Source organism: Thunnus thynnus, chromosome 19 (assembly GCF_963924715.1).
Source record: "Thunnus thynnus chromosome 19, fThuThy2.1, whole genome shotgun sequence".
Lineage (NCBI taxonomy): Eukaryota > Metazoa > Chordata > Actinopteri > Scombriformes > Scombridae > Thunnus > Thunnus thynnus.
Genome location: NC_089535.1, coordinates 14,358,813 through 14,386,597, shown reverse-complemented (window position 1 = coordinate 14,386,597; position 27,785 = coordinate 14,358,813). Strand labels below are relative to the sequence as shown.

Below are 27,785 nucleotides of genomic sequence, written 5' to 3'. Positions count from 1 at the left end.
TGTAAAACACTTGCTGTTGAAAATTAATGTTTTTTTTTCTTTATTTACATTTGAAATGTTCTTAGGAAAGAGCATAAAGGTCAGTTTTAAACATTTGAATTTCACTAAGTAGCTCAGCTCTGTCACGTGAAGATCATAGTATCTTATCTCTTGTCTAAGTCCAAAACAAATGCAATTGTCTTCTCAGATGACTTGCAACACTGTTACCTACTACATTTAAAATTGCTCCTTTTTATTTCATTAGGAGAAGGGACAGTAGCCTAAAGGTTGGAGAAATGGGTTTGTGACCAGCAGGATAAATGTGAAAGAAGCAGAAGTGAACACACCTCTCCTTCCTCTCAGATGTTTATGCATAAAAACCTGTAGAGGGCGGCAAAGTCAAATAAAGCCTCTGCAACCAATATCAGAGAAACAACAAAGTAATCTTGGTGATGCATATCAAATCAGAGTGTAAGTGTAAGTGAAAATGCCAGGACCAGGACCACGGACAGCTACAGGGATGGAAGCCACAATAGGACAAAAAACTCAGTCGACCCTAACGTTCAGCACAGATAGGATGAATTTGTTGAATTAATGTGAATTATAATATCTCCTTTGAGCCAAAGGGAATTTACATTTAGCTTTAAAATCAGTAAGAGGTGTGAACTGGATGCACTCATTTAATGTCAGACATGAGTTAGACAGGAAACTTCAAGTGAAAGCAACATACCAAGAACGAGAATAGATAAAAGTGTGAGAACTGGGAACTTGGCGGTGAGATAAAGCAGAGAAAAATGACAATTCAGATAAAAGACAATTCTTTATCAAAGGTTTTGTTTTGTACCGTCAATAAGGCCATTAACCGTAAGTGCTTTGATGAAATGCGACATTATCAGGAGAGGTTTAATATGAATAGCTTCAGGATGACTGAATGTTTAAATTACAGTTAGAGGGTGTGTATAACAGGATGTAGCAATTACATGTCAGCACTAAGTAGTATAATGCTGTTACAGCCCATTTGTGTTGACACTGCTATTTCAACACTATCTATGGAGACATCTTTGTTGCAAAACCCATCCTGATTTTAATCCAGTGCATAAGGCTTGGTTGATGACTTACCAACAGCTCTATCATTAACTCTTCAGAGTCACAGTATATGTACAATTATAATCCTATGAAGTTATGGTATGCAGACATGAACAAATGTGATGGACACCGTTAAAATGCTGAGAGAAACAGATGCCAGTAGGTTTTTACTCCTTTATTTGAAGGGAAATACATCATCAAAGGGGATATTTCACATATAACTCCCTTCTCTACAATACAATATTAGTAAAATCATGAGTTGTCTTTCTGCATTATGTCAAAAGCCTTGTGATTATATTAAGTCTGTTGGTTACGGCATTCAACTTTTTTTTTTGAATTACACAGAATCTGCCCATCTCACCCACCTGATTAACAGTGCATGCAATCTAACTTCCTTTCTACGTCCGTATTACTGTTAATGCGGGGCGTCATTAACTCAAAGTCAGAGATAAAATAGTGACTCATAAAGGTAACAGATGCAGCTGCATTGTATTTATCTTGGAAGCTGATATCTGCACCCATCAGTGTGACAGCTACAGGTGCACAATGTTTTTTAAACACGATACTATTTCTTAATAGGTTGACAACTGTATTAAAATAGAAAATCAATTTCATAAATACCAAATATTGGCAGAAATATAATAATATTGGACCGAAATTACTTTTCAAGGCTGATTACAGGCGATATCGCCAAGAACAGACACAATTCAGTTTTTCAATTTTCTTTTTTAATGTCCTTAATACAAATACACACATCTGTCACATTCTCAATAACAAACAGCGACTGAATGTAACCTGTTGAACCAGATCTGTTGTCTTGCAGCCTCGGACGGGTGTAAAAACTTGAACATTTCATCAGCTGAGAAATGAGAGTTAAACATTTGGAAAATGATCAGGAAGCAACTCGCCAAAGTTTCCCAAGCATGAAATTTCCCCAAAGCTGTTCCCTCAGCGGTTAATGTGAATTTCATTTTAAGAAAAATTCCACAGGATGACACTTCACATTTTTCTGGTTTGTCCACTAAAGTCTATGTTCAGTGACTCCTGAGCCCTGGATCTTCTTTGGGGCTCTTTCTCAGGTGTTTCTCTTGTTGGTCGCACTGAGTATGACTGGCGGTGGCTCGATGTTGAGCTCCTGTCTGAGGTCTTCGAGGCTCTGCTCCCATCGCCTCTCATAGAAGATGCTGAGGACGCAGCGAGCCCGCCGACCGTTCTGCACAGCCCAAGGGCCCAAGGATGTGAACAGTGACTGTAAACGGCTAGGAGAAGGTGGAAAAGGACATTCTGAGCATGATACAACAATGAGGAAACCAAAAGCCAAAAAGTTGGGCTCTGGCCAGTTCAGGGAACATACAGGGAAGTTCAGTTACTGAATGAGGAAGAGATTAATGATTTATAGTTAAAGAAACTGGCCTTTGTTCATCATAATTGATATAAATCCTATATCTGGTTTACAGCTGTAGGAATGTTTTTATCTAAGCCAATACACCAGTGAGAATTGGAAAGGACCAAGGTCATAAATTTGCCTGGTGGACAGCTTGTGAGCCACTGCAAGCTACAGCTGGAATGCACATAAAGAAAAGTCTTCTCTGACTTAATATGATCAGCTGCAAATCCTTCACTACCCACATATGTTGGATCACAAGGTCACTCTGTCGTACCACACACCAGAGCTGGGCGAAAGCCTAAAGTGAATGTTTACAAGACGTTTGTAATAATTTGTTGCTGATATAAAATTAGGCAGGCTGCGTTATTGTCGGTGTTGGGGTAATGCTTTTTAATGTTCATTTGTTATGTACAGATGAAAGGTGGCAACTTGTAGGCCTATGTTTACCTCGCGAGGCAGCTGGATTCACAAGATCACGCGAGAATCCATCTTGTCAGTCTTCAAGTTATGCACTTGTGTCTGAACCACCGGTGGTTCGGACCAATCAGCATCGTGAATCCAGCTGCCTCGCAAGGAAAGACGGTGATAGATGGTGATAGACAGATGGTTCATCCAATCACCTGCCGAGTATATAAGTGCCTGCCCTTTTCCAAATAGATTTCTCAGATGGTTCAGTGTAACAAACCATCTGGTGCTTCAGGTTAGGCCTATGTAGCCTGAGAGGTGAAACTCAGGATTTAGTAGAGCTGAAACGATTAGTGATTAATCAATTACTTGATTGATTTTAGTAATCAGTTTATTGTTTAAATCACTATTAGAACAAAAAATACAAAAACTTTACTGAATCAAATGATAATAATTGCCATTTTCTTTGGTATCAAATGAAATATTTTTGGATTTTAGACTGAACAAAACAACTAGATGGTAATTTTTCACTATTTTCTTACATTTTTATAGAAATAAAGACTGAATCGAGAAACTAATCTGCAGAATAATCACTAATGAAAACTGTTAATTAAATAATTGTTAGTTGAAGCCCTAAAGCACTCAGTACTGTTCTTTGCTGAAATGAATATAAAAAGTGTATCAGAGCTCTTTTCTTGTGGATTATGACAGTAAATGGACACTGTTAACAGTGAGTCACTCAAACTGTAACTTGTACCTCTTATGATCCTGCACCAGAGCTTACTATGTGTCTTGGTGGTCCAGTAATGTGCTGCTGTAGTTTAAAATCTGCACTATGATATAAGTGCAATTCAGATTGTACCTTGCATTTAACCGAAGTGGGCCCAACACAGCTCCAAGAGCGCACATGGGGAGCCCCGTCTGGGCAGCTTCAAACCACTTCACAGCCACCTCACCTGAAAGCAGGTCCAGATTAGTCAAGATGAAAGAATGAGAAGTCAGTCAACTGTGTTGTGTTTCAGAACAAACTTCTGGGTGAAAACTGTATTAGAGAAATCTTTTTTTCTGTTTTAAACAGTTCAGTATGACAGGAATCAATCGACTAGTTTCCTGTCAGCAAAACAGAAATATAAACATTTTATAGAAAAATGCTTTGGAAGAAGGACATTTGTAAAGACAGCTAATTGGGAGACAGTGGAGGAGACATAATTGAGTTATGGTGAGAATTTCATTACTAATAATTCTTGCTGAAACTTTGCAATATCATTTATGAAACATTGTACAATGTCAAAACTGCTTGGCTACCAAAATGTTGAGATTAGTTCCTTTAATTAATATAATATGACTTTGTAGATGCCAAATTTGTGGAGGACAGTGATTCTGGGTGGCATTTTCAGATTATGTGAAGCATGACCCACCCAGCATGTTGGTGGGCATGCCCAGTAAGGTGTGCAACAAATCATGGACTTCTCTGTATCTCTGCATGACGTAAGCCAGCTCCTCATTGTCCACAAACTTCACGTCTGCCCGAGTGTCAGGGGTCACATGCTGAGAATCAATTTAAGAAACATCAAAGTGAGGCTAAAAGAGGAATGTAAAACTGTAAGTTGAATACAAAATTTTGTTTTTATTGAGTTTTCCAACCCACCAAACGGCACTCACATTGTCCTCCAGAAAACGAAGGTATTCTCTCCCAAAAGAGCCATCAGGTAATGAAGACATCTTACTCAGATCAAGTGTGGAAAGCCGGATCCTGGGCCTTTCTCTGCAATAACAGATCAATAACTTAGCATGTAGCACAGTGGAGGAAATGCAATTTAAGAGCACCTAAATCAGAAAGAATAACATTATAGTGACTCACGTTAGGATAGTGTAGCCTTCAGGGTCATTTCTCATCCTGTCCCTGAGATTTATCAACGCTAGGTGTCCTGTCGTCTCACCGAGCACTGCAACCATGTCTGTAAAGAGAGTTTCATGGAATTAAATAGTATTAAAGATAGATAGATTCTTTATTGTTCTTCAAGGAAATTTGTTGCCACAGTCTATAGAGCCTCACATGAATACATAGATACATAAATACAGTACAATATTAAATGTATTAAATGTACAATAAAGAGATTCTAAAAGATGTGACCTGTTGTCACTGCTAAATTTAAAAAATAATGAACATTTCTACTCTCAAATTTGTTACATTGATAAAATACATTTCATGGCTTGTCAAAGTTGTGCAGTCTGCCTCAAAATAGAGCTTGTAATTTAGCTTAAATGTATTGATACTTGATTTAAAGGGACACTCCACTGATTTTACATATGAAGGTCAGTTCACTCATCACAGGGAGTAGCACTCAGGCTGTTACAACAGCTGTTTAATGTCTTCTGTTGTTGTGGGGGAGCTGTTTCAAGTCTGATAAAATAATCCAAGTGACGTCAGGGTTCATCAAGGTTATCTCAGTTTTGTTGTGGATATTTGGAACACCAGAGTGTTCTGCTCCGATGCTGTCTCTTTCTGTTCTCGCCCCTGAAGGTCTGACTCCTAGTCTTTATCAGCGTACAATATGAAAAATTAGTCTAATTGGTTCACTAGTTTCTAAACAAGGAACTGCATTTTACTCGTGACAGTATGTATGTCATGTTGCATGGAACTTCAGCTATTTTGGTTTGAATGTCTGACTGTGTCAGTAGAATCTACGCATCCACCTATCTGTGTTGTCTAGGAAAGCCTCCTCCAACCTTGGTGACCATGGCAATGCTGATTTACTCTCTATCAGAGAGGTTTCTGCTTTCCCCAAAACATCACAGACAGCCGGAGTCTCAAGGAGAGGAGAAAATGTCCCCTTCCTGCTTACGAATTACAATGTGACCTCAAGGGCCAGGCTTGACCCAGTGTAACCCAATTCGTAATCCCTAAAGATGGAACAGGTTTGGGTTTGGAAACTAGATATTTTTTAATGGAAAGCCTGCATTACAAACTGGGGGCCTAGAGTTGGAAGCTGAGTGTTGAACAAGCAAGAAGGGTCTAAAGGAAAAGGCATTGTAATTACAGGAGTGTTTTTGAGATGAACCGATACTAAAGAACAGAAGTCAGGTGTGGCCCTTCAAAGACACCTGCTGTCTCTAAACTAATTGTTATTTAACTGATGTTAGTGCTGTCTTCCTCCATGAAAGTTTCAGGGTATTTAACATACTTTTACATTTTCTATTTATTCTCATTTCTGTTTCCAAGACATTTTCATGCAAGAACCTGTGATCCCCAGAGAATAAAAGCTTGAGGATGACTGACTCTACTTGAATAATACATTCAAAAGAACCTCAGGTACAGTCCCTGTTGGTATCATTTTTTGGGAAACTGAAACACAGGATGACCCATTCTTTCAGTTTCTGAAGAACTGAACTGTTGGGGACACATTAGGACTAAAGGTTTTCTGATGAAACGAGTGTCATCAGCAGCGTAAAACAGCAACAGGACAAAAATATGTTCTTTATTTGGAGCATCTTAAAACATACATTTTTAGTGTAATAAAACAGATAAAAAAGAAGCTCCGAACAACGGTGAGGCAACTGAGCTCCGGCCTCACAATAAGGCAAGAAAATGTGTTTTATACATTTTAGCTGGAGAGAGAAATCTGAAATAATAATTTTTCACAGCCAATCAAATTTCAAACCAAGCAGAATTACATATACAAGTCTGAAAATGTTGTAAAGCTGAACTGAGCTTGAAGGTTCTTCTTTGACATTGGAAAAAGCTGTTTGAGCAAAAATTCATCTGTAAACTCAATTTGGCTGACAGCTCAGGAAAAACTCAGTAAGTGGACCTTGTGATGAGAATGTTTTGTCTTTTTCTTTTTTCAAATTGGAATAAATGATAGTAGAAAAGTTTCAATTTGATCAAACTGAGTGACTGATTTCTTATTTTTCATTGGTTTGCAATGTATGATAGTCACTTTAGTTGGTTTCTGTCCACATTTTGGTGAAACTTAGTATTGATTTTTAATTAATTTCTATAGTTTGGAACATTAGTGGATTTTCTATAGCATCACCCCGTGTGATTACGAATGTTGTTGTCTGACTTGGTTATACCTCTGAGGGGTTTTTTCCTATGGAAAGACATTTTTAGTAATAAAGAGAGGAACAGAGAGACAAGAATGACCAGCCTGCAGTCATAGGCACATGATGTGTGAGTCTCACCATGTCTGTAGGGGTTCTGCAGTGCAGCCACGCCAGACCCCACAGCCAACAAGGCTTTCTGGATGGGGGTGGTGGGGATGTGTCCAGGATACAACCCTTCATAGTTATTCTCTGTAAACTCACCGTGAAGCTTTTGGACACACACTGCTGAGACAAAGGTGGAGCAGCAACATTAGAAACATTTATTCTACCGAGTCAAGACTAGTAATGCACTTGATTTCGGTTTATCACCCTCATAGGTGTACATCAAAGCAAAAATCTTTCACACGCTCATAAAGATCAGGTTACTGATGCAGTACACAGTAACGTTACATATCCTGAGATTTAGAGGTCACGGTGAATATAAAGACTTTCAGCTGTCAGTGTATAGTACATGGGGGAAATGTGAATATTTAAAACTACTTATACTGACTACGGGCAGCGTAACTAATTTCAGTTAGCTATAGATCAGTACTAATTTTCAGTTGCATGAAGGATGACTATCCGCTCCAGACACCCACCTATGGACTAAATTAGTAAATTAAGTGTTTCTATATTACTTACAAAGACGACACCATCTGACTAGCTAGCTAATTATTGATATGACGCTAGATTACAACAACATAACGTCAGATATTGGTTGGGTTCTGTCTCGTCAAAAAGCTGAGTGTGTCCTGTTGGTGTCCTTTCCTCTACCACGTCATGCTGGTAGCTAGACTACGACATTCATTAATCTCTGGCTACGTCAAAAGAGTTAATTTACGTCTAAATTGATTTTTACAAATAGTGGTAGCTTTTCACTCCTTCAAGTAACAGACCACACTCGTACCTTTCGAGGTCAAAACGCAGTGTCGGTGATTTAAACGGTGAAACCGTTTACCTACGCGGAGCCACATTGCGGCCGCTAATGCGCATGTGCTGTGGTTAGGTTTCTATTCCGGGAACACCCGGACCAATCGGGCGGGTCAAACTGTCCAATTTAATCCAAGCTGTGTACGGACTCCGCTCCCCCCCGCTGCCTCGCTGTTAAAAAGTAACCATATGGAGCAACAGAATTGTAAACAATTTTAAAGGTTGAGTTGCCCTTTCACTGCGGACAAGCAGTTTCATTTTCTGTCTACGGGCAGAGACTCAAGCAAGACGCCAAGGTTGGTTATTGAATAAATTAATAATAAGATGAATAAATTAACCGTTAGCTAACTGAGTCGCTAAACCCATAATAATTGTAAAACTCTGCCTAACTTTAGCATGTAGCTAAAGCTAGCTAACCGAAAGTTGTGTGACGTTAGCTAAATCGTAAAAAAATACGCAGGTTTGAGTGCGACATAAGAAGTCATTCATAAACAATGACAGTGCAAAAATGAGTAATATAAGAATGAACGGTACAATAACAAGATTTCACATAAGCCTCGCGTAACTAACGACAAAGTAGTGTAACATCCACTGACAGAGGCGTCCTACTGGCTACTGTCTGTATATATAGACTATAGTGGTGACGTTTCTCTTCCTTTGGAGGCGTAACGTTAACCTCGCCTCGTATACTAAAGTACTGGGTCAGGTCTGTGTGTCTCTAAAAAGTGGACAACTACTATTTGCAAGCTCGGTGAGTAAGATTTCAGGGTTTTTTTCATCACAGAGGCAACGACAGAGTTTGGTGTAGACAGTCTGCGGACTTTGTCTGCAGACAGGAAAGACTGAGCAGCAACATGGCGAGCATACAGGGGGCAGCAGATCTGGTGAACTGCTGCTGTCTGATAAGAGGAGCTGCTGAGGGAGAACTTTGAGACAAAGAAATAATGGTTGTGGAGACTAGAAACAGCTTGTTTGTACTAGAAGTCGTGTTCATTGACAATGCAGCTGTTCTTTCACAGATATGATTGTGAAACTTTACTCAACAGAGACTTACAGCCAAGTTGAAAGTTTGGATACAGTTCAAGTTTTGGTTTTTTTTTTGGTTTTTTTACTACAGCTGTTAGTTATGTTGAATGTATGGTTGCTTTCTTACTTTATTTTTCTTCTGAGGAAGGTAGAATGTGGTGTATGAGAAAGAGAAGTCAGTATATGTTTTTTCTAGATGAGATTGCTTGATTTAATGATTGTTTCTACTGGGTATTTAATTGCTACTGTTTCAAGGTTTCTATGGATACATAATCCAAGAGGTGGTTTGGGTATGATACTGTATGTACTTAGTAAGGCTTGGCTCATTGTTGTCTTTTAACAGTCACTCAACAGGGTTATCTGACTTATCATTCATTCATCTACCCTTTGTGTCCTTTTGGACAGGTATGAACAAATGACACTTGTGAAATATTTATGCAACTTGTGCAATGCATTTCAGGTTTTACTACTCTACGCCATGATAACACTGAACAAATATTAATTATCATGTAATTTGAACATGATGTGTCAGATGTGAATTCAGAGAACATGCGTATGTATTCTGAGAACAGGAGGAAATAGTGAATTGCCAAAAGTAGCATTGGGTTTTTACTAAGAAGTGAAAGATGACATGTTTCCCCCCCTAAATTGGGTTTTTTCCTTGTAATTGTATTGAGTAATTATGAATCATTATTCGACAACATTCAGTGTTAGGTAATATTGCTTTTTCACTCACAGTGTAATGGGACTGAAGTTTAAAATTCAGAAAAGTGTTATTAAAATGTCAGGTTACAACTAATACAAATATGATGCATCAACATTATTTAGTTTTAAGTTGTAAATGATAACAAAATGTCAATAATATGAGGGAGTTTGCCAGAATATTGTTTTAAACTAAAATGCTTTGTAATGTCATCATAAAAGTTGTGATTTAACAAATAACTTTATCTTAGCAGGCTTGTTTTTTAAATGTTAATTAAGTAAAAATAGAAACGATGCCAGGGAGTAATATGAATGTTTCTTGAAAGATTATATTCATGTATTACTCATCGATGCTAATGTAATACTGGTCATATTTGGTCATACTTGGGGCAATTTCTTCTTTTTTTTTTAAGATGGTTTTTTTTTGGGCACTTTGCCTTTATTGGATAGTGGCCAAGGCAGAGGGAGAACTTAACCAGGAACGTTGCAGTTATGTGTCGTAATACTTCAGCTACCAGGGCACTACCTGGGGAGGTTTAAGTCTAGTTTAGTTGAGAAATGTTCAAGTGCTGTAGCTGCTGAATTAGTCCTTTTGATCAGAAGATTTTCATTATAAGTCACTCTGCGAGGATCAGAAAATGAGATGTGAAGAATGTACTGCCGCTCTTTTGTGGCCCACTTATAATCTTGCTTCCCTACGTGAAAGTATCACGAGATTTCTTGTGTCTGAGAAGGAGATTTAAATGGATTACAGGAAGAGTTCACCAAAAAACAGGATTCTGTTTTGTTTTGTTTGTTTTTTTTTACTTTTAGCCACATCAGCAAAAATCCATGTAGCTTCTCCTTATACCAAAGTGTCGACGTGGACGTTTTTACTACTACTAAATTCAGCAAAAAAAGTTTCCTTGAATCTTCCCCAGTCAGCTTGTACAGAAGTGTTTTGTAACTAAACAAACCTTTTGCTTTGTGCTTCAAGGTTGAGTGGCATTTTAACTGACAATGAATTTTAATTTATGGTTGAACTGTTCCTTTCAGATGTTCATTTACATAACTCAACTAAATTAATAGGTGGAGACACTGCTCAAAGCTACTTGGCTTTTGTACTGCGCAGAGTTCAAACCAGATAAACTACATAAGTGAACAACCTTTACCTTACCAAGGTTTTCATGTAAGAACATGCAAAGCTGCTCTCAGTTCGTATTCTTTGCAGAGTTTCCTGACATTCTTACATTAACAATATGCTGACATACAGTACACACATACTGTATAGTAGACCATTTTCTGCAGCTGTTTAACCCTATAAGGCATTGTGAAGGGCATCAAACAGCTGCATGCATATTTACTTGATGTGGTAATTAAAGTGGACGTGTGGGAATATGTCAGAATATGATGACATCCGCTGGTTTATCGGAAAAAACACTTCCCACTCATTTTCCCATAAGGGATTTTTCAATGGTAACTTATTTATAACAAACATTTTATTATTTTTTGTAAAGGCATTTAAGTGTAGATTTCTTGTATAAAAGAAGCTCAAACTCAGCCTTGGTACTATGCAAAAATACTATAGGCTTTATGGTCTGATTGAGCCAATGTAGTAATGACAGTCTGTGTCAGTAGTACTTCCAGCTTGTTCAGACTAATACTGAATATTTGAGTAGTTCGTTGGTAGGAGGCTGATGAGACCATATGCTTGTCTATGTCATCACTGAAACCCACACAGCGTGTGGAAGATAGCAACGTTCTTTGGCTTTTTTATGACCTCCCTGATAAGGAGGTAGAACACATCATCAGCCAAGCTTTAAACTGTGTACTGCTTCATGACACAGAGGCAGAAAGTCCCACTTTTACTGCCTCTTTTCATCTTCCACCTGAATGTTGTACTGGTTTGTGTCATCTGTACAGCTACAGACAACAGAGAAGGCTTTCATTTGCTACCCATAGATTTCAGCATAATGGTTGCTAAGACTTGATTGAAGACTCCCTCTTTGAACTTTGCATTACTAAAGAAATGTGTTGTTTTAATTGAAAGAAAAGCCTGCAGACTCCTGCTCTGTGTAGAGTCCACACATGTTGACATGTAAACAAGATGGCCATATTGGCGCCTCTGGTTGTACTTACGCACAATGTTGCTTTGATCTAAATGCTAATGATAGCATGGCTACATTCTCATAATGACAATGTAAACATGCTGATGTTTAGCAGTTGCATTGTTCACCATGTTCACCATTGTATTTTAGCATGTTAGCGTGCAGATGTTTACTAATTAGCACTAAACACAAAGTACATGCAGCTGAGGATGAAAAGTCAGGGGATTACCAAAGATATTACAATCCATCCCGACGGGGACGTGAATGTAACAAATTTCATGGCAACCTGTCCCGTAGTTGTTGAGATATTTCAGTCCAGAACAAAGCGGCGGACAGACCAGCTGACGAACCACCATTACCATCCGTAGAGCCACGCCAGTAGCTTGGCTACTGGTGTAATGGTCGATTTATGGTCGATCAGGACTGCCTCGTGGGAGACGCGATATCGTTTAAATTCGAGGATAACGACGCATATTTCCAGGCAGTTTTTCTTGGAAGGCAATCATAGTGTTGAAGTTGGTTGCTCACATAAAAAGTGACTGAAATAGTTTGTGTGTCATGAATGAAAAAGGAGAGTTAAAGAGAGAAAAGTTCATACTCTGGCTCCTTTCTCACCTCTGCACCGCTGGTCAGTCACTGCGTGAAGCAGATGTGAACGCTGGCTCGCCTGTGTCGCAAAGTTACAGAAATGACCCTTCACAGCTGCAGGATGTCTGAAGGAGTATAGAGTATGCCCTCAAGAGGGGGTGGAGCAGTGTGAATGGTGGTGTCGTTCTTAATAATTCCACCAGATGGAGTAAAATGAAAGTTTTTTTTTAATCCTACATGAGGTGGATTTAAATTTCTAGATTTTAAATTTTACTTCACATGAACCACAGAGACCATACAAACAAACAAGCAATGGCAATATTGTTGTGACCACGCCCGACTGTGATGTAGTGTTGCACCTGTACGCATTGTGATGTGCTGCACATGTCGCTGACAGAACACAAACTGTGACCACTAGATGGCAGCACAAGCACAATTATTAGCAGGAATAAGTCATTCATTAATAAATTCCAACTGTTGTGTAGAAAAAGACACACTTATTTCAAACCACAGTGTGTGCACATGCAGCATGTAGATTAAGACCATTGGCATTTGATGACGCATAGTTGAGTGAGTACCACTTGTCCTTGTGCAACAACGTTTGACAGTGCAAACGTTTTTATAAACTCGGTCGCTACTCGAGAAAAAAAGCACACAGATTAAACACTTGGTGGTGCTGTAACAAACAGCTTTATGATCTGACCAGTATCTCCTGAACTGTAACAGCTGGCGGCCATGGTGATGTGTTGCGTTTGAGTCTGTTGTCCAGACCGGGCTTTTTGGCTTTCAACTCTGCCAGATCTCAACTGACAGACAAACTAACAGTCAAACATTTTTTGGATAGTTGTATTTTTAAAATATCCACACGATTCATCAGATTCATCAGTGTTTACATTCTAGAGAAACTTATCAGATAAACCTGTCTGTTTTCTAAAAGATCTTTGTCACTCCCAGCGAGAATTTCTTCCCACAATGCTGAAAGCAACTCGACAAACTTGGCACGCAGGTCCATATAGACTTCATAGATAAGGGAACGGCTTTTGATCGTGGTGTACGAATTAGGTTCAGGAAATCAGCCACTGGAGGTGCTGTATTAACATTTTTGACAATAAGACATTTTCCTCACATTATGTGTCAACAAACTTTTTTGGCTCCATTGTAGCGTCAACAGTTTCCCACTATTTTGAATTTAATGCAAAACGACTTATTTGTATAATTGTATAACCTGTGTTGTGATCACCATTGTATAACTCAGTACTTGTATTGGGGTCTGTTTCTATTGCAAAAAAGCAGTAAGAGTTTTTAAATTGTTGTTTTTTGTTTGGCTGTTAACAATTAGTATGTGTGGTATTCATTCACAGGATATAGCACCAGATTGATGGAGAAGAATGGCCCGAATCTCGTTGGATTGTCCCAACTCTTTACCAGGGATCCCCCTCAGTGTGCTGTCAGTGCCCATGGAGAATAAGTACAAATGTCAGCAGTGTCTCCAGGTCCTGAGGAAGCCTGTCCAGGCCCAGTGCGGCCACCGCTTCTGTGTACATTGCTTCAAGCAGCTCACCAGGTAGACTGGGAGGTCTTCAGACCACCTACAGCCGTGTGACATGCACATCCCCTCCTCCCCCTAATGCTTACCCCTCTCCCTGGACATGCTTCAGCACATCCTGTGTTCTTATCTCTGCTCGCCTCTGGGGATTTTTTTTTTTTTGCACTCCAGCTCATTTACATTATGCAGACTCATCCCTCACATGCCTGGATTCTAATACTGAAGTCAGTGAATCACAAGGATCTGGCCCTGCTGACTCACATTAAAGGTGTTTCCCTTTTTCCACCACTTTTTCTTCATCTCACATTGTAATCACTGACTCAGTGGTATGTCACTGAGTATACAATGGTGTATGGCCTTATGTTTAATGAGACTTTGGCAGTATCAGTAAACATAAGGTGACATGAGGAGATACATGAAATCATTTTAAACAACTATACATAAAAAAAATACAACAAAAATATATTATTGCTAAACCTGTAAAACATGTTTGTATTAGAATCTAATGAAAACACATGTGATATATGGGTTTTCACATGTAGAGAAGGTCCTAAAACCATAGATGCTTGTACCGTGTGAATTTCATTACATGTGAATTTCTGTTTCACATGTAAGAACCTCAACCTCAAATTGATGTTTTCAAAGGGGATTTCACATGACTTGTCTGAAAGCTGCTACTGTCTGTACATGAGAACTCATCACATGATGACTTCACATGTGCTTTTTGTTTATACATGTGTGTGTGTGTGTGTGTGTGTGTTTGTGTAACACTTATTCATTTTTGTCTCCAACTTTGCAAACGCTAAAACATCTGCCCATACCTCATCAAAGTTACAATTTCTAGCATTTGTATTTCAATACAAACTTCTTTCACTGCTGTCGCTTACAATGATTCATGTACTTGAGCTGTGGTCCATACTGATCAGCAGCTGTTCTAGCAGTGGATCAGCAGGAAAACTGTTGCTGACTGTTAGCGCCCACCACCTGTTTCTCACTATACAATCCCAAACCTGTTCTGTTTGTCAGTTCTGGCCCAAAGCCTTGTGAAGCCTGCCGCCAAGAGGAAATATATGAGGAGCCTATTTCCATACTAAATAGTAGTGAGGTAAGTTATGAAGTATGCAGTATGAAGTATCACCCAACATTGTTATTTTATGAGACATCCTCCTTGTAACCTAAATACACCCCACTGGAGGGGGAATTCTTACCAAGATTCCTTCACCGCAGACTCACACAAAGCTGCCTACTATGTCTGTAAGTTATTATAATTAGTCGCTGTATGAGGTCACAGGACTCTTTGTTCTTGCTCCCCCACCAGGCATTTCCAGACAATGCAGCAGGTCGAGAAATAGCAAGTCTGCCTGCTAGGTGTTTGAACCAGGGCTGTACTTGGACAGGCTCAATAAAAGAATATGAGGTGAAGTATAAAGTTCAGCTTCCCCCTATGCTATTATTATCATGTTTCTGCTTTCTATTTGAGTATTTTTCTCTGCGTTACTGCTTTCTATTTGAGTATTCTTCTCTGCGTTACTGCTTTCTATTTGAGTATTCTTCTCTGCGTTACTGCTTTCTATTTGAGTATTTGTGTTTTCTGCTTTCTATTTTAGTATTTGTCTCTGTCTGTCCCGTATCATTGAAGTGTTTAATGTCACCAAAATATTTCTGTCAGTATTTTAAAAATCTTTCTGAACCCTCAGTACCCACGCAGAGTCTACTCTGTTACATAGTCTGAATGGTTTTTCCCCTAAAGCCACTGTGGTATGATTGCATGCAGCAGAAACAGGAAGTGAATCTTAACATGCAGTTTGGAAAGTCCCCATGTTACCCGCTCAGATATGAACAACAACTGAGTGGAAAAGTACCAGGATATAAAAGGCCATTTAAAGCAAGATTAACTCCGCTGTGGAGGGAGAGTTAGTTAACCATTACATGATAACAAAACTGCTAGGCTTCACTAGTTCACAAGGGAACTGTTTTGTTTGTATTGGGCATTAAAACAGTACCAGGTTTAGACTGTAAGCCACATCCGTCAGACAGAGTAGAATCCTGGAAAATCCCTGCATGAATCATAAATGCTGTTTGTGTTGGTGTGATCAAATGAGTGTCAACAGTTTTGTTTGTACTGTAAATATTTCTGTGTCGCGCAAGTTGTTACCTTAATTAAAGAGGTGGCTTCCATGATGCTTATTTTGTGCTAAATGTGTCAAGCTTTCTGTTTATCTGTCTGCGGTTTCAATACACCCTACCCTATGACGAAAACTCTAAATCAGGCTCTACAGTCAAAATGATGTGATAGCAGGAAATATATTTAAAATGAGAGCACACAAAGCTGATGCTGAAGATTATTTTGCATGTTTTGCAAATGTGACTGGTTAGTTGAGGCTGTTGAAACTTCCCCTTCTCTGTTTAAGTGACATGTGCTTGCTTTCTATGAGCATGGGCTCAGAGTGTGCTTAAGTTTTGTTGCGGTTTTTTTAAGATATGATTACTAGACTATGTAATACACCCACGATTTTGTGTGATTATCTGTGGGCTGCTGTCTTAGTCACTGTTGTTTGGAAAGAGCCGCACTACAGTTCGCTAGCGACACACACCCAAAACAGGTCTTACGAAGTCGGAAAAAAAGACTAAACATAGCGTCTGAGTGGCTTGGTTAGGACAGGGTTGTGACCGGACAGATGTTAGAAATGATTCATTTATTAAATATGGTTATTCGGTTCGAGGTTTGCCGGTGTAATGTGTGAATAAATGAGCAGTCAAAGCGAAAAACAGGCTCACGTACCTGCGGTTCTTGCTCTGTGGCTCCAGCGTGGTGTTGACAGTCATTGTGAAAGACACTTCCCGGTTGAGAAGCTCCACCTCCCACTTGACACTTCGAGAACCGCCCCTTAATTTCCCGATATTTTCAAAAATACGAGTAATGGATTTTTGTAAATGATTATCAACCACTTTACAGCTTTTTGTGGGAAAAAAAATAGATACAAAAAGATTACAATAATTTCATGTTGTAATTTCAATTATCATTTCTGTGCTTCTGTTTCTTGTACTCTCATTTCCACATCTTACAATTACTTCATACTTCTGTTGGGATCCCTTTTGTTTTTGTTTTAAGGTCAGATTTTTCAAAAAGCTCTTTTTATCTCACTTGCTTTGTATATATTGTTTTTGTTTAATCACATACTTGTATGTGCAAATTAATACATTGTAATTCTCAGAATATTTCACGAAACCATTACTTTATATCCTTTTCATAATTAAATTGGTGTACCGTGTCATTATCTTTCACCTGCATGTTTGTGCACTCGTGAAATGAACAAATGATAAAAAGGTTCAGCTTGTTTTTCCACATTGCAGCTGTCAGAACATCCTGTACCACACCTGCACTCATTATAGGGGTGTTTTTCAGTTAGAACTTCAGTTAAATTGCATTTGCACAAACCAGTAAATTTGATAATGATTGATGAGGCGGTTACCTTATATGAACAGAGACAAAAGTTCAGAGAGATCTGTTTTGATCATCTATTATACTACTGTCCTGTTTGCACTCACATAGCCTATAACACCATAAAACACAACTGTCTCTCTGTGATTTTATCTTTTCTAAAGCAATGGATACCAGACACACCTGCTCTGTAAGACAGGCAGACAGTAATGATGATAATAATAATAATAATAATAATAATAATCGATCTCACCTCCATTTTTAGGCTCAGCATGAAGGTCGCTGTGAATTTGAGCGAATACAGTGTGAGGCCTGCCAAACCTTAATCCTTCGTACAGAGAAGGACAGACATAATGAGAGAGAATGTGAAGCAAGAACACTCAACTGCAAATACTGCAAATTGACCTTCAACTTTAAAGAGATCAAGGTAAGAGAAACATAATATATTGTGAAGCAGTTTCTGGTTGTGTCTACATATATGAACAAAAAGTAATTTTTCTTTTTTATCCTGTTTGGTGTATTATAGGCCCATGACGAGATATGCCTGAAGTTCCCCTTACAATGTAAAGACTGTGGCAAGAAGAAGATCCCAAGAGAAAAGGTCTGAGCTTTCACTCAAATTAACCTTTAAGTTCCCATACAGTGAAATATGTGCAATTATACAAAATAATGATAATTAACAGAAAATATAAGGTAAATGTACCATTAAACTAGATAAAATCCTAAGAAAAGCCAGCTAATCACATGATCACAGGCCTGTTAGTTCCACATGTTGATCCCCTGAACAGAAAGTCATCTAATGGCAGTTTCATGAAATGGGGTCTTAAAATTCCTTTTATGACCAATCAGTTTCTTTTTGACTGTACTTCTGCTGTACTTCTCTTTCACTTTCTTGTCTGGACTGATGCATTGTTTGAAGCCGGTCTGCTAACTGTTAACCTCTTGTCTGTTCTATCTTCAGTTCAATGACCACAGCAGGTCCTGCGCCAAATCAAAGAGTGCTTGTCCATTCAGTGAAGTGGGCTGTAAATCTGTGGTACGTACAACATCACATAAAATGCTTAATTGTGTTTTTTCAAGGTATTTTTAAAGGAGTTTTTATTAGGTAGATAAGAAGATTGACACCACTCACATGTCTGTGCGCTAAATATGAAGCTACAGCCAGGAGACGGTTAACTTAATTTAGCATTCAGACGTAAACATGGTTAAACAGCTAGCTCAGCTCTGTTCAAAGGTAATAAAATCTTCCCACCAGCACCCTTAAAAGTTGAAATAGTCCAGGATATAGCCCCATTTAAAACCACAATTTGTCATTTTTACACATTGGTTTTGTACAGATAAAACAAATGAGACATAACATGTTAATTATTGAACTTTAGCAGTGCTGGTAAGTGGAGTCTTCAAAAACTTTGACAGAGCCTGTTCCCACATGCCTCCAGTCTTCATGCTAATTACTTGCTGGCTCGTAAAGGTCTGAGAGTGGTATCAACCTTCTCATCTAACACAAGCGTATTTCCCGAAATATCAAACTATTCTATAAATAATCGGCACAATAATAATTCACGTAAGAGGGCGGAGAAAAAAAACACAGAAGAAGCCGACCATCAGCATGGCTGGAAATATCAGACGATTTTAGCTTTAGCTGATATATCAGTATCAGCATAAATGTCAGCTGATAAATAATAAGAAATTGCAGAGCAGATATACGTTGTGCACCTGAGAGGACTGACAAAACAGCCTACTCTGTACATATTGTGGTCACAGTTATTTGATAAACAAATTTAAAGGCACTGAAAACCTGTTCTCATAATCAGCTTCTCTATGAAGGCTGGTGATGTACATCAACACATCATTCTCTGCCAAAGTTAGAACAAATTTGGTTCATTCAAATAAGAGATTTGAGTCTGTGCTGGGGTTTTTTTCTGAGCTCTTCTCATCAGTTTGAAATGGGTGGGGCTCAGAAAGATTACCAATCAGGATTTAGCAACGTTTGAATCAAATCTGATGAGCCTCGTGGGATTGTTTGTAGTTGTGTATGTTGCCAGGAAACCACAGCCGCACAGTCCTGATGAAGCAGATTACCTCAGTTTTTGAACGTTACGCACTAAAGCATGCTTTTTATGGAGTTTTATTTTTGCTTATAGAAACAAAAACATTCCTTAGAAACTAAAAACTTGCTGATATATTGGAACAGTTTATTTTTAACAAATGACAATATAAGTATTGGCCTCAAAAAATCCAGTATTTGTTAAATACTGGACACAACTGTACAAACCTTTAGTGCAGGGCAACCACTGTTAAAAACCTGATTAGCTCCCATTTATGCCCTCAAGTTGAACCATTTCAGTTTATTTAGCAGCTAAATAAGCTCCTTATTTCTTCTGTGCTCTCTCAGATAGAGAACGGGAAGCTCAGCGACCATGAGCACAGCAGCACCATGGAGCACTTGCGTCTGCTGCTGCCCATGGTGCTGTCTATGGCTAAGCCAAGTGCAGAGGCTTCTGGTCCCGGCGAGTGGCAGGAAGACTCTGGTCTTGGCCTGTACAGGGCTCCTGAGGAGGGAGTCGCTATGGGCGCTGGAGCTGGAGCCGCAGCCTCCACGCAGTCTGTGGACTTGGAGAAAAAGGTGAGTTTCAACAGATTTGATGCCCTGTTGAACTATTATGTATAGGTTTCAAATGAGAGACATATTAAAAGATCTGAATACATTTTGTTTTTGTTTCTTAACAGGTGAACGCCTTAGAAAACATTGTTTGTGTCCTGAACCGGGAAGTGGAGCGCAGTTCAGTAACGTTGGAAGCTTTCTCACATCAGCATCGTTTAGACCAAGAAAAAATTGAAAATCTGTCTAATAAAGTGCGGCAGCTTGAGAGGACGCTGACTATGAGAGATTTGCAGCTGTCTGAGACTGAACAGATGGTGCGAGAACTCCAGTACTGCACCTACGATGGAATATTTGTCTGGAAAATCTCTGACTTTTCACGCCGCAGACAAGAAGCTGTGGCTGGTCGAACACCTGCGATGTTCTCACCAGGTAAGATGAAAGACGCTTTGCAGGTGGTAACACAATCACCACCTTTCATCTATTTCAAAGGTCTTTCTTCAGATGTGGCGTATTTTATGTCCCAGCTTTTGAATTTGAGAGAGCGAAGATCATGTGGCTTGTAGGATATTTCATCCCTTGGCCAGCAGAGAAGGGAAATTCCACTTCACTACACCCCTGTTGTCCTACAGGGAGTGTACATGTTACTCCTATTCTCACATGACATGCCTTTCTGGCTCTGTAGTCATTCTGGATTTTTTTTTTTCTTCTTCACAGCGTTTTACTCCAGCAAATACGGCTACAAAATGTGTCTGAGACTGTATTTGAATGGTGACGGGACAGGTCGAGGGACACACCTTTCACTGTTCTTTGTTGTCATGGGGGGCAAGTGTGACGCTCTGCTCAAATGGCCTTTCAGTCAGAAGGTAGGAAAATTTGTAAATGATTATTTCAACAATATTAATCCAGAACCCCCACGACAAACAAGCTGATCCTCTCCTCCTCTTCCCCCAGGTGACGCTAATGCTGTTGGATCAGAACAACAGGGAGCACATTATTGATGCTTTCCGCCCTGATGTCACTTCCACCTCCTTTCAGCGGCCGATCAGTGAGATGAACATCGCCAGTGGCTGCCCGCTCTTCTGTCCACTGGCTAAACTGGCCGGCAAGAGCCCCTATCTGAGAGATGACACAATTTTCATAAAAGCAATTGTTGACCTCACAGGCTTATAAGGTGCAGGCTGTGGAAGCTACACCAAAAAAACAAACAAATATAATAATAATGATAATAATAATATAGGATATATTATATATGGTAAACAATTTAATAATTATATTAACATACATATATATGTTTTTATAAACACTATTATTTATAATAATCATCTATATTTACGTATATGTACAATATACTATATACAGTTGTATAAATAATAACTTCACAAAGGAATCATACCAGTTTTTTGGCAAGTTTTAGCTCATAAATAAAAGCCATGTATATTAAATTTTTTCCACTGATATTCAAATGCTTGCTGTGAAATGTGATGATTTTGTCTGGGATTTACTCAACCATTTCAAGCAGCCATTAGTTTCCATTTTATAAAGATAATGTACCTCCGAGAAAATGTGGTGCGTTACAGAAGTTAAAGTATAAGGCTGGCAGGTTTTTATATTTTTCTTACTGTCAACAAATCTCATGTGCAGAGCCAAACCAACAATGAACTCATCCTACAAATAATGTGCGTATCCAAAGCCTGATATATTGTATTCATCTGTGCCGTAGACCTCAGCGAGGCACACCATGAGCATGTGAGTTTGCTAAGAAACAGCTCCAGAAACTAATAGTAGTGATCACGATTTCAATCTCAGGAGGGTGGTACGGCAGACGCCACTGAGCGTGCTTTGCTGTCTTCTTGTGCTACAATCTCTTGACTTCGTACTGAAGTTCTTTGAGAAATGAACAATGTAGCACAAAATCAAGGGGTTGTGATACATAGTGCGACAAGCTAGTGGAACTCTGTAAATGCAACTGTGTTGCCATACACAGAACTACTCTCCGGAGACTGAAAATGTGATTGCTGTTATTAGTTTTTGGAGCCATTTCAAAACAATGAAGTGCAATGGTGTTGGTCACTGATGTGTTTTTACTAGTTTCTGGATAAAAACAGAGGTCTATGGCCAAGAGGAATAAGATAAGGTCTTATTGTAGCATTATTATTATTCAGTATGTATTCTTTTTTGTGTGTCAGTTGGTTTTATCTTCCATCTTATGCTATGTATTCTAGTTTCACTTTATTTTACTTTTGGTATTTTTATTTTATTTTATATTATTGTTATTATCAAAGGGGTTTTATTTTCCATCTTATCTTACATGGGTGCTGAGGTCAGTGGTCGGTAGGTTTGAGGAAAAAAAGACTGTGGTGTGTGTTTTTTTTAACTCCACAGTGCCACTAAGGGTGGTTTTTTTTCCGGGGCAGCTTCGGGTTGCGCCCGACACAGATAAGGCCCACAGTGAGGTTAAACCCGTGGGAAGATATTCTGGGGTAAGATGAAAAAGGCTTATTTTGGTTAATCAATACCAGTGGTGAGTCTGTGTCCGTTGGGAAAAGAGAGGTTCTGTTATGCTGATGGCTACAGAGACCTAGGCGCCAATTTATAGATTGTGCACACATGTTTATTAATTCTCAAAATACCACCACTGAAGTATGCGTTCTATGTATCTTATATTTATTATCAAATGAGTTTTATTTTTTATGTTATGTACATTTACATGTTTTTATGTTAATTTTATGTTTTTTAGTTTTTTTTTGATGTGAAGTCAATGGTGCATATAATTCCTGGTATAATACTGGTTTGGCTCTGTGCATGACATTTGTTGACATTCAGAAAAATATAGAAAAAAAATTGCAAGACATATCTTTTAAGCAAGAGTCTGAAATGAATGGAAGTCTATGGCTGCCTGAAATGGTTGGAAACACACTTCCAAAATCCCGAACACATGAACATGATCTGCTAAAGAGCTACCTGTGATGTACTGGCTTTCCACTTTTTTTAAATGTAACGCAATTAGAGGTGCACATGTGATGAACACAACATAATACAAATGTGATGTTGTATATGATGAATATGATGTACTAGATTCGGACACCAGGAAGACTAGCTGACTAGCTGAGAGTAGTTCTGTTTAAAGCAACACGGTTGCATTTACAGAGCTCCACTAGCTTGTCGCGCTACGTTTCACAACCTCTTGATTTTGTGCTACATTGTTCTAGTAGCTAGCACAATGTGCTACATTGTTCACTAGCATCAGCTAAGTAGGATCCTTTTTAAAGAAATAAATGAATGTACCATTATTTTATTTGTGGTAAATAGGCTAAAACTTGAAAAACCACTGGTATGGTTCGTTGTGTTATGTGATTTTGAGTACTACAATGATTGTCACCTTAAGGCAGGGGTCAGCAATTAGGTTCAGCCACGTTTTTTTTCATTGGGGGGCCGTTAACCAGTGCAGTGGAAACGCCTATATGTTTTATTTCTTTCATTTAAAAATAAAATGGATTTATGACACTGTTAAGGACTGTATCTGAGAGGCAAAAATGTCATCAACACACCATTTCTGTTCGACTGCCAACCATTTGTGTTTATCAAGAACAAATCTGTGAGGGTTGCACAGTCGTAAGTTGTTTAATTAAAACTGTTAGAATTCACGCATTAAACTTTAATTTTGAATAGGTTTATTAGACTCAATTTCAGCACCATGCGTCGTTCAAATAGTTTGATGCAGCTGTAGTTTTAATGCCTCTACTGGTGTGAGGGCAGAATTAACAAGTTTATATTACAATAATTAGGATTTACAGGTGTCTTGTGATTATTTTGTTATCTACAGTAGATTTGTAAAAAAAAAAAAAAAAGATTGATCTAAACTATGAAACTTTCTTAAGGGAGCCAAATATTTTTTCTGCAGGGCCAGATTTGGCCCACAGGCCGCTATTTGCCCACCACTGCCCTAAGGTGACCCTCTTGGCATTCAAATCTTATAACTTATAACTAAATAATGATGTTCGTATTAAATACCTTGATTATATCATATCTATCATAATAATTTTAATATGCCAGACTCTGGTTTGCGTACAAATATGTAATCTAGTCTGTATAGACCACAGGCCTGAGGTTTAATTTATAAAAAATAATAGCAATTTAAGATGTTAAAATATGCTTAGATGCTTTCCTTATAAGCCAAATTCCAAATTAACCTGCTAAATATTCATTATATATTCATTTCCTCCTGTATAATCTATATCTATTATTTTCATTCCCACTTATTTTTAGATTATACGTGTATAACATACCTATATAATGCTTAATTAATGTAAATCTGTGTCTAAGTGCTTTACTGTATATTATACATTACTTAAGAATCGGTGGTAGTTAGAATTGACTTTGATGTTTTGTTGTTTTTTCCACCAGTTAATAAAATTATTCTAAACTAATAAATCATTACTAAACACACAATATCTAAATTAAAGTACATATTTATCATTAAACTCAAATGCTCACAATTAAATATGAGCCTTTCCATCTCATAACACACATACATTATATTTTAACAATAGCTTCTTAGCCCAATGGCCGGTATACAAGCATGAGTGAGAACAACAAAAAAACTTCAAAGCTTGGCTCAAACATCAATTATTAACGCCTTTGCCGGTATCACTTATATACAAATAGGACTTTTAGTACTTAAGCACATTTTACTGAAAATTCTGCACTTTTAAGTAAATGTTTTAATGAAGTTCATCCATCAGTACAGTCAACCAATCTTTGTGCATTTTTATTATAATTAGAGTAAAGTATTGAAGCATATTGCATGAATTTAAGTCTTATTGATGCTTTTGTGCAAATGGTTTGTACATGCAAAGATTTTTGTTGTGCCATGTTCGCTGCTATTAAGGAACACACAGAATGTCAATTATGAAGAAATACATACTGATGTGTATGTTTGCTTACATTGGTTGCAATTCATTGATCAGTCATTCAATAGAAAACTAATTGTGAACTATTTGGATCATTGATTAAACATATTAATTATTGTCTGGCTACTCAGCTGTGGGGATTACCTGCTTTTTTTTGGTTCTATGTGAAAGTGAACTGAAAGTCTTTGGGTTTCGGACTGTTGATCATACAAAACAAGACATTTTAACACTTCAAGTCAACTTAGGCTTTAAGACTATAATTGGCCTCTTTGTTTACTATTTCCTGACAATTTATAGACCAAAAAATAATATAAATTATTGTTAGATGTAGCCCTACAAGAGAAAACATCCACTTTTGAACCATTTAATACAGTATGTGTGCATTTGATTAATACACATAGTACTGTACTTATCACCAGCAACATAACAAACACTTACATGTCTTAAGGTAGATGAATTTTATTGTAAACATTAAAAAAAGCATGATATATCTACAATTATAGATGAAGAATGTCAAAGGCTTAGGTCAAAAATATCCAAGAACTGAAGTACCCTTTAACTGAGTTCACCCTGCTGATAAATATCTCATGATGTTCTCAAATAGTCACATGTGAATGTAACTCGTGGTTCGATGATAATACCTTGGGTGTTTTCTGTCAGTAAATAAGTTCAAGGGCGGCTAACTGAATCCGTTAAACCACTGCATAGCAAGGCAGTGAAAGCAGCAGCTACACACGTACCAAATGACTGAAAACAAGAGAGCTGGAGGTGGTTGTTGTGGGTTAGGTGTTAGCTGTTCTTAACCGGGTTATTGTGTTTGCTGCTGTTATGCTGTTGTCATGAATGTGGACATGATGTTCTCTCCTCTATCTTTATCCTCCATGTTACAAAATGTGTTGCCTGGAGTCGTTTTCACAAAACAATTACATTAAAAAAAAAATACTTATAAAAAAAAATATTAAAGGGGAACTCCATTGGTTCCCCACAAAAAGGTCAGCTTAGTTTCAAGGAATATCACTCAGCCTGTAACTACAGCTGTGTAATGTCTTCCGCTTCTCTGAGGGGAGTTTTGTCAAGTCTGCGTTAGAAACTTGGGCATGGCCTTTTATGATGTGGGCATTTACCTGGCTTAGAGGGGTTATTGGTTGCATTAACGGAAGTGTAGGATCCTGTGGGGTTTTTTTTTTTTTTGGAGTTTGACCCATATAAGGTCAGGATAGCCTGACCTCTGCTGCACCAGTTGTGACCTGTCTTTTAAAATCTGTCTCTTACAAGTGCCCCAACTTTATGGAAGTGCAAAACTAAAATTGCTGAAACAACCCTTTAAAGGTTCCCAATTTTTCAAGTCTGTCTTAAAACAACACATTGAAAGGGGTTTTCCTCGCTGTAATCATTCCTCCTGTTGATACTGGCTATTAAAAGATCCTCTTTAAATGTGCTTTCAATATAAGCGACGGGAGTCAAAATCTACACAGTGTCCACACAGTCATTTTGTGCAAAAATGCATTTAAAAATGTATCTGAAGCTTATATGAGGCTTCAGTGGTCTGAGTTAGTCATATCATGTGGATATCTGCCACATTTACTGACTTTTTTTTCATAAAATTCCATCTTTGTGTTTCCCTGTTGAGCTGCGATGGAAGTATAGTTACAAAAAGAGGGACTTGAGCACTAAAAAGACTGAAACGTTGAAAGATATCTACTTGATTTGACTCATTTGGAGGCTGAAGCTTCATATTATCTTCAGATAAACTTTTAAATACATTTTTGCACAGAAGGTGGGGCTTGTGGATTTTGTCGCTCATCACTTACATTGTAAGTGCATTTTGAAGGAATCTTCTAATGGTCAGTATGGACAGGAAGATGATTACAGCAAGAAAAACCTGTTTCCATGTTCATTTGGGCTCCTGACAGTTATTTTAAGACAAACTTGAAAATCTGTGAATCAAAGCAAGCAACAACTAAGGTACACTGGTCCGCCTTACAGTGATACTGAAAGCCAGTGGTGGCTTTCAGTATCAGTGCTCAGGCCATTTACTTAAATAAAATTAGCAATAGAGCAATCTAAAAATTCTCCCATTACAAGTAAAATTCCTGCATTTAAGATCCTACTTTAGTATCATCAGTTAAATTTACATAAAGTATTAAAAGTAAAGGTACCAGTTTTGCAGGAAATCAGCGACAGCAAAGTTCTGCCACACAAATTTTGATTAATTTTTCAGACTTTTTTGTGATTTTTTTGAAATATTGGCAAGTTTTACTTGTTTGGGCCTCGAACAATTATTGATTTAGTGGAACTGCTCAACAACTCAAAGATCTGTAACATAACGAGGAGCCACAGCTACACACGGGTTACACGTCAAAATGTTTGGGAACTACTGGTTTAATCTAACAGTTTTTTTTGTATTTTATTAACTTGTTAGATACTGTATTATTTCATGTAACATTTTAATCTGAGAAGTAACCTAGGGGTTGGGTCCCTCCAAAGGGTCACCAGATAGATCTGAGGTGTCCTGAGATGATTAATGGGAGAGGAAAGAAGAAAAAACAAAGTTCTGATACACAAATCTGTTTTCAGTTTTTGGACTTTTTTTCTCTAATCTTTGATTTTTGGTGAAATATTGGATCATTTGAACATTCATTGAAATGAAACCATGTGAGAAGTTTAGAAGGAAAAATCACTGCAACTCTGTTAACAACTCATAGACATCTGAAATGTGACCCCGACTACACACACGCTTTTTGTAAGACATCAAAAGCCAAAAGGTTGTAAACCACTGGTTTCATCTTTAACAATGTGTTGTATTTTAAAAGCTTGTTATATTATCCATTGTGTTAAATCTTCATCTGAAAAGTAACTTAAGCTGCTAAATAAATGTAGCGGAGTAGAAAATACAATATTTCCCTCTGAAATGAAGTGTGTAGTACAAGTAACATTACCTCAAAATTGTACTTAAGTATAGTACATGAGTAAATATACTTCGGTACTTCCCAACACTGATTAAGA

At 38.0% G+C, this 27,785-nt stretch overlaps 2 protein-coding genes across 5 annotated transcripts; one reads left to right on the top strand and one right to left on the bottom strand.

The window, feature by feature from the left end:
* Positions 1-1,771: 1,771 nt before the first annotated feature.
* Positions 1,772-16,649, bottom strand: coq4 (coenzyme Q4 homolog (S. cerevisiae)). 3 transcript variants are annotated; one of them, XM_067574028.1, is made up of 7 exons: positions 16,605-16,649; positions 7,043-7,186; positions 4,719-4,815; positions 4,520-4,622; positions 4,276-4,405; positions 3,720-3,813; positions 1,772-2,324 (listed from the first exon to the last, which is right to left on the bottom strand). In XM_067574028.1, the coding sequence occupies exons 3-7, from the start codon at positions 4,811-4,813 to the stop codon at positions 2,141-2,143; spliced, it is 606 nt and encodes a 201-aa protein (XP_067430129.1). In that variant the 5' UTR covers positions 4,814-4,815; positions 7,043-7,186; positions 16,605-16,649; the 3' UTR covers positions 1,772-2,140. The 3 variants fall into 3 exon arrangements, with proteins under 3 accessions (XP_067430129.1, XP_067430127.1, XP_067430128.1); XM_067574026.1 differs by lacking the exon at positions 16,605-16,649 and adding an exon at positions 7,851-8,050 and having other exon boundaries at positions 7,043-7,189; XM_067574027.1 differs by lacking the exon at positions 16,605-16,649 and adding an exon at positions 7,851-8,050.
* traf2b (Tnf receptor-associated factor 2b) lies at positions 8,030-24,909 on the top strand. 2 transcript variants are annotated; one of them, XM_067574022.1, is made up of 11 exons: positions 8,030-8,169; positions 13,638-13,840; positions 14,849-14,927; positions 15,141-15,239; positions 17,530-17,691; positions 17,791-17,865; positions 18,226-18,300; positions 19,660-19,890; positions 19,995-20,298; positions 20,584-20,732; positions 20,821-24,909. In XM_067574022.1, exons 2-11 carry the CDS (start codon positions 13,665-13,667, stop codon positions 21,037-21,039), a joined length of 1,569 nt encoding a protein of 522 aa, XP_067430123.1. In that variant the 5' UTR covers positions 8,030-8,169; positions 13,638-13,664; the 3' UTR covers positions 21,040-24,909. The 2 variants fall into 2 exon arrangements, with proteins under 2 accessions (XP_067430123.1, XP_067430124.1); XM_067574023.1 differs by lacking the exon at positions 8,030-8,169 and adding an exon at positions 8,504-8,624.
* Positions 24,910-27,785: the final 2,876 nt, after the last annotated feature.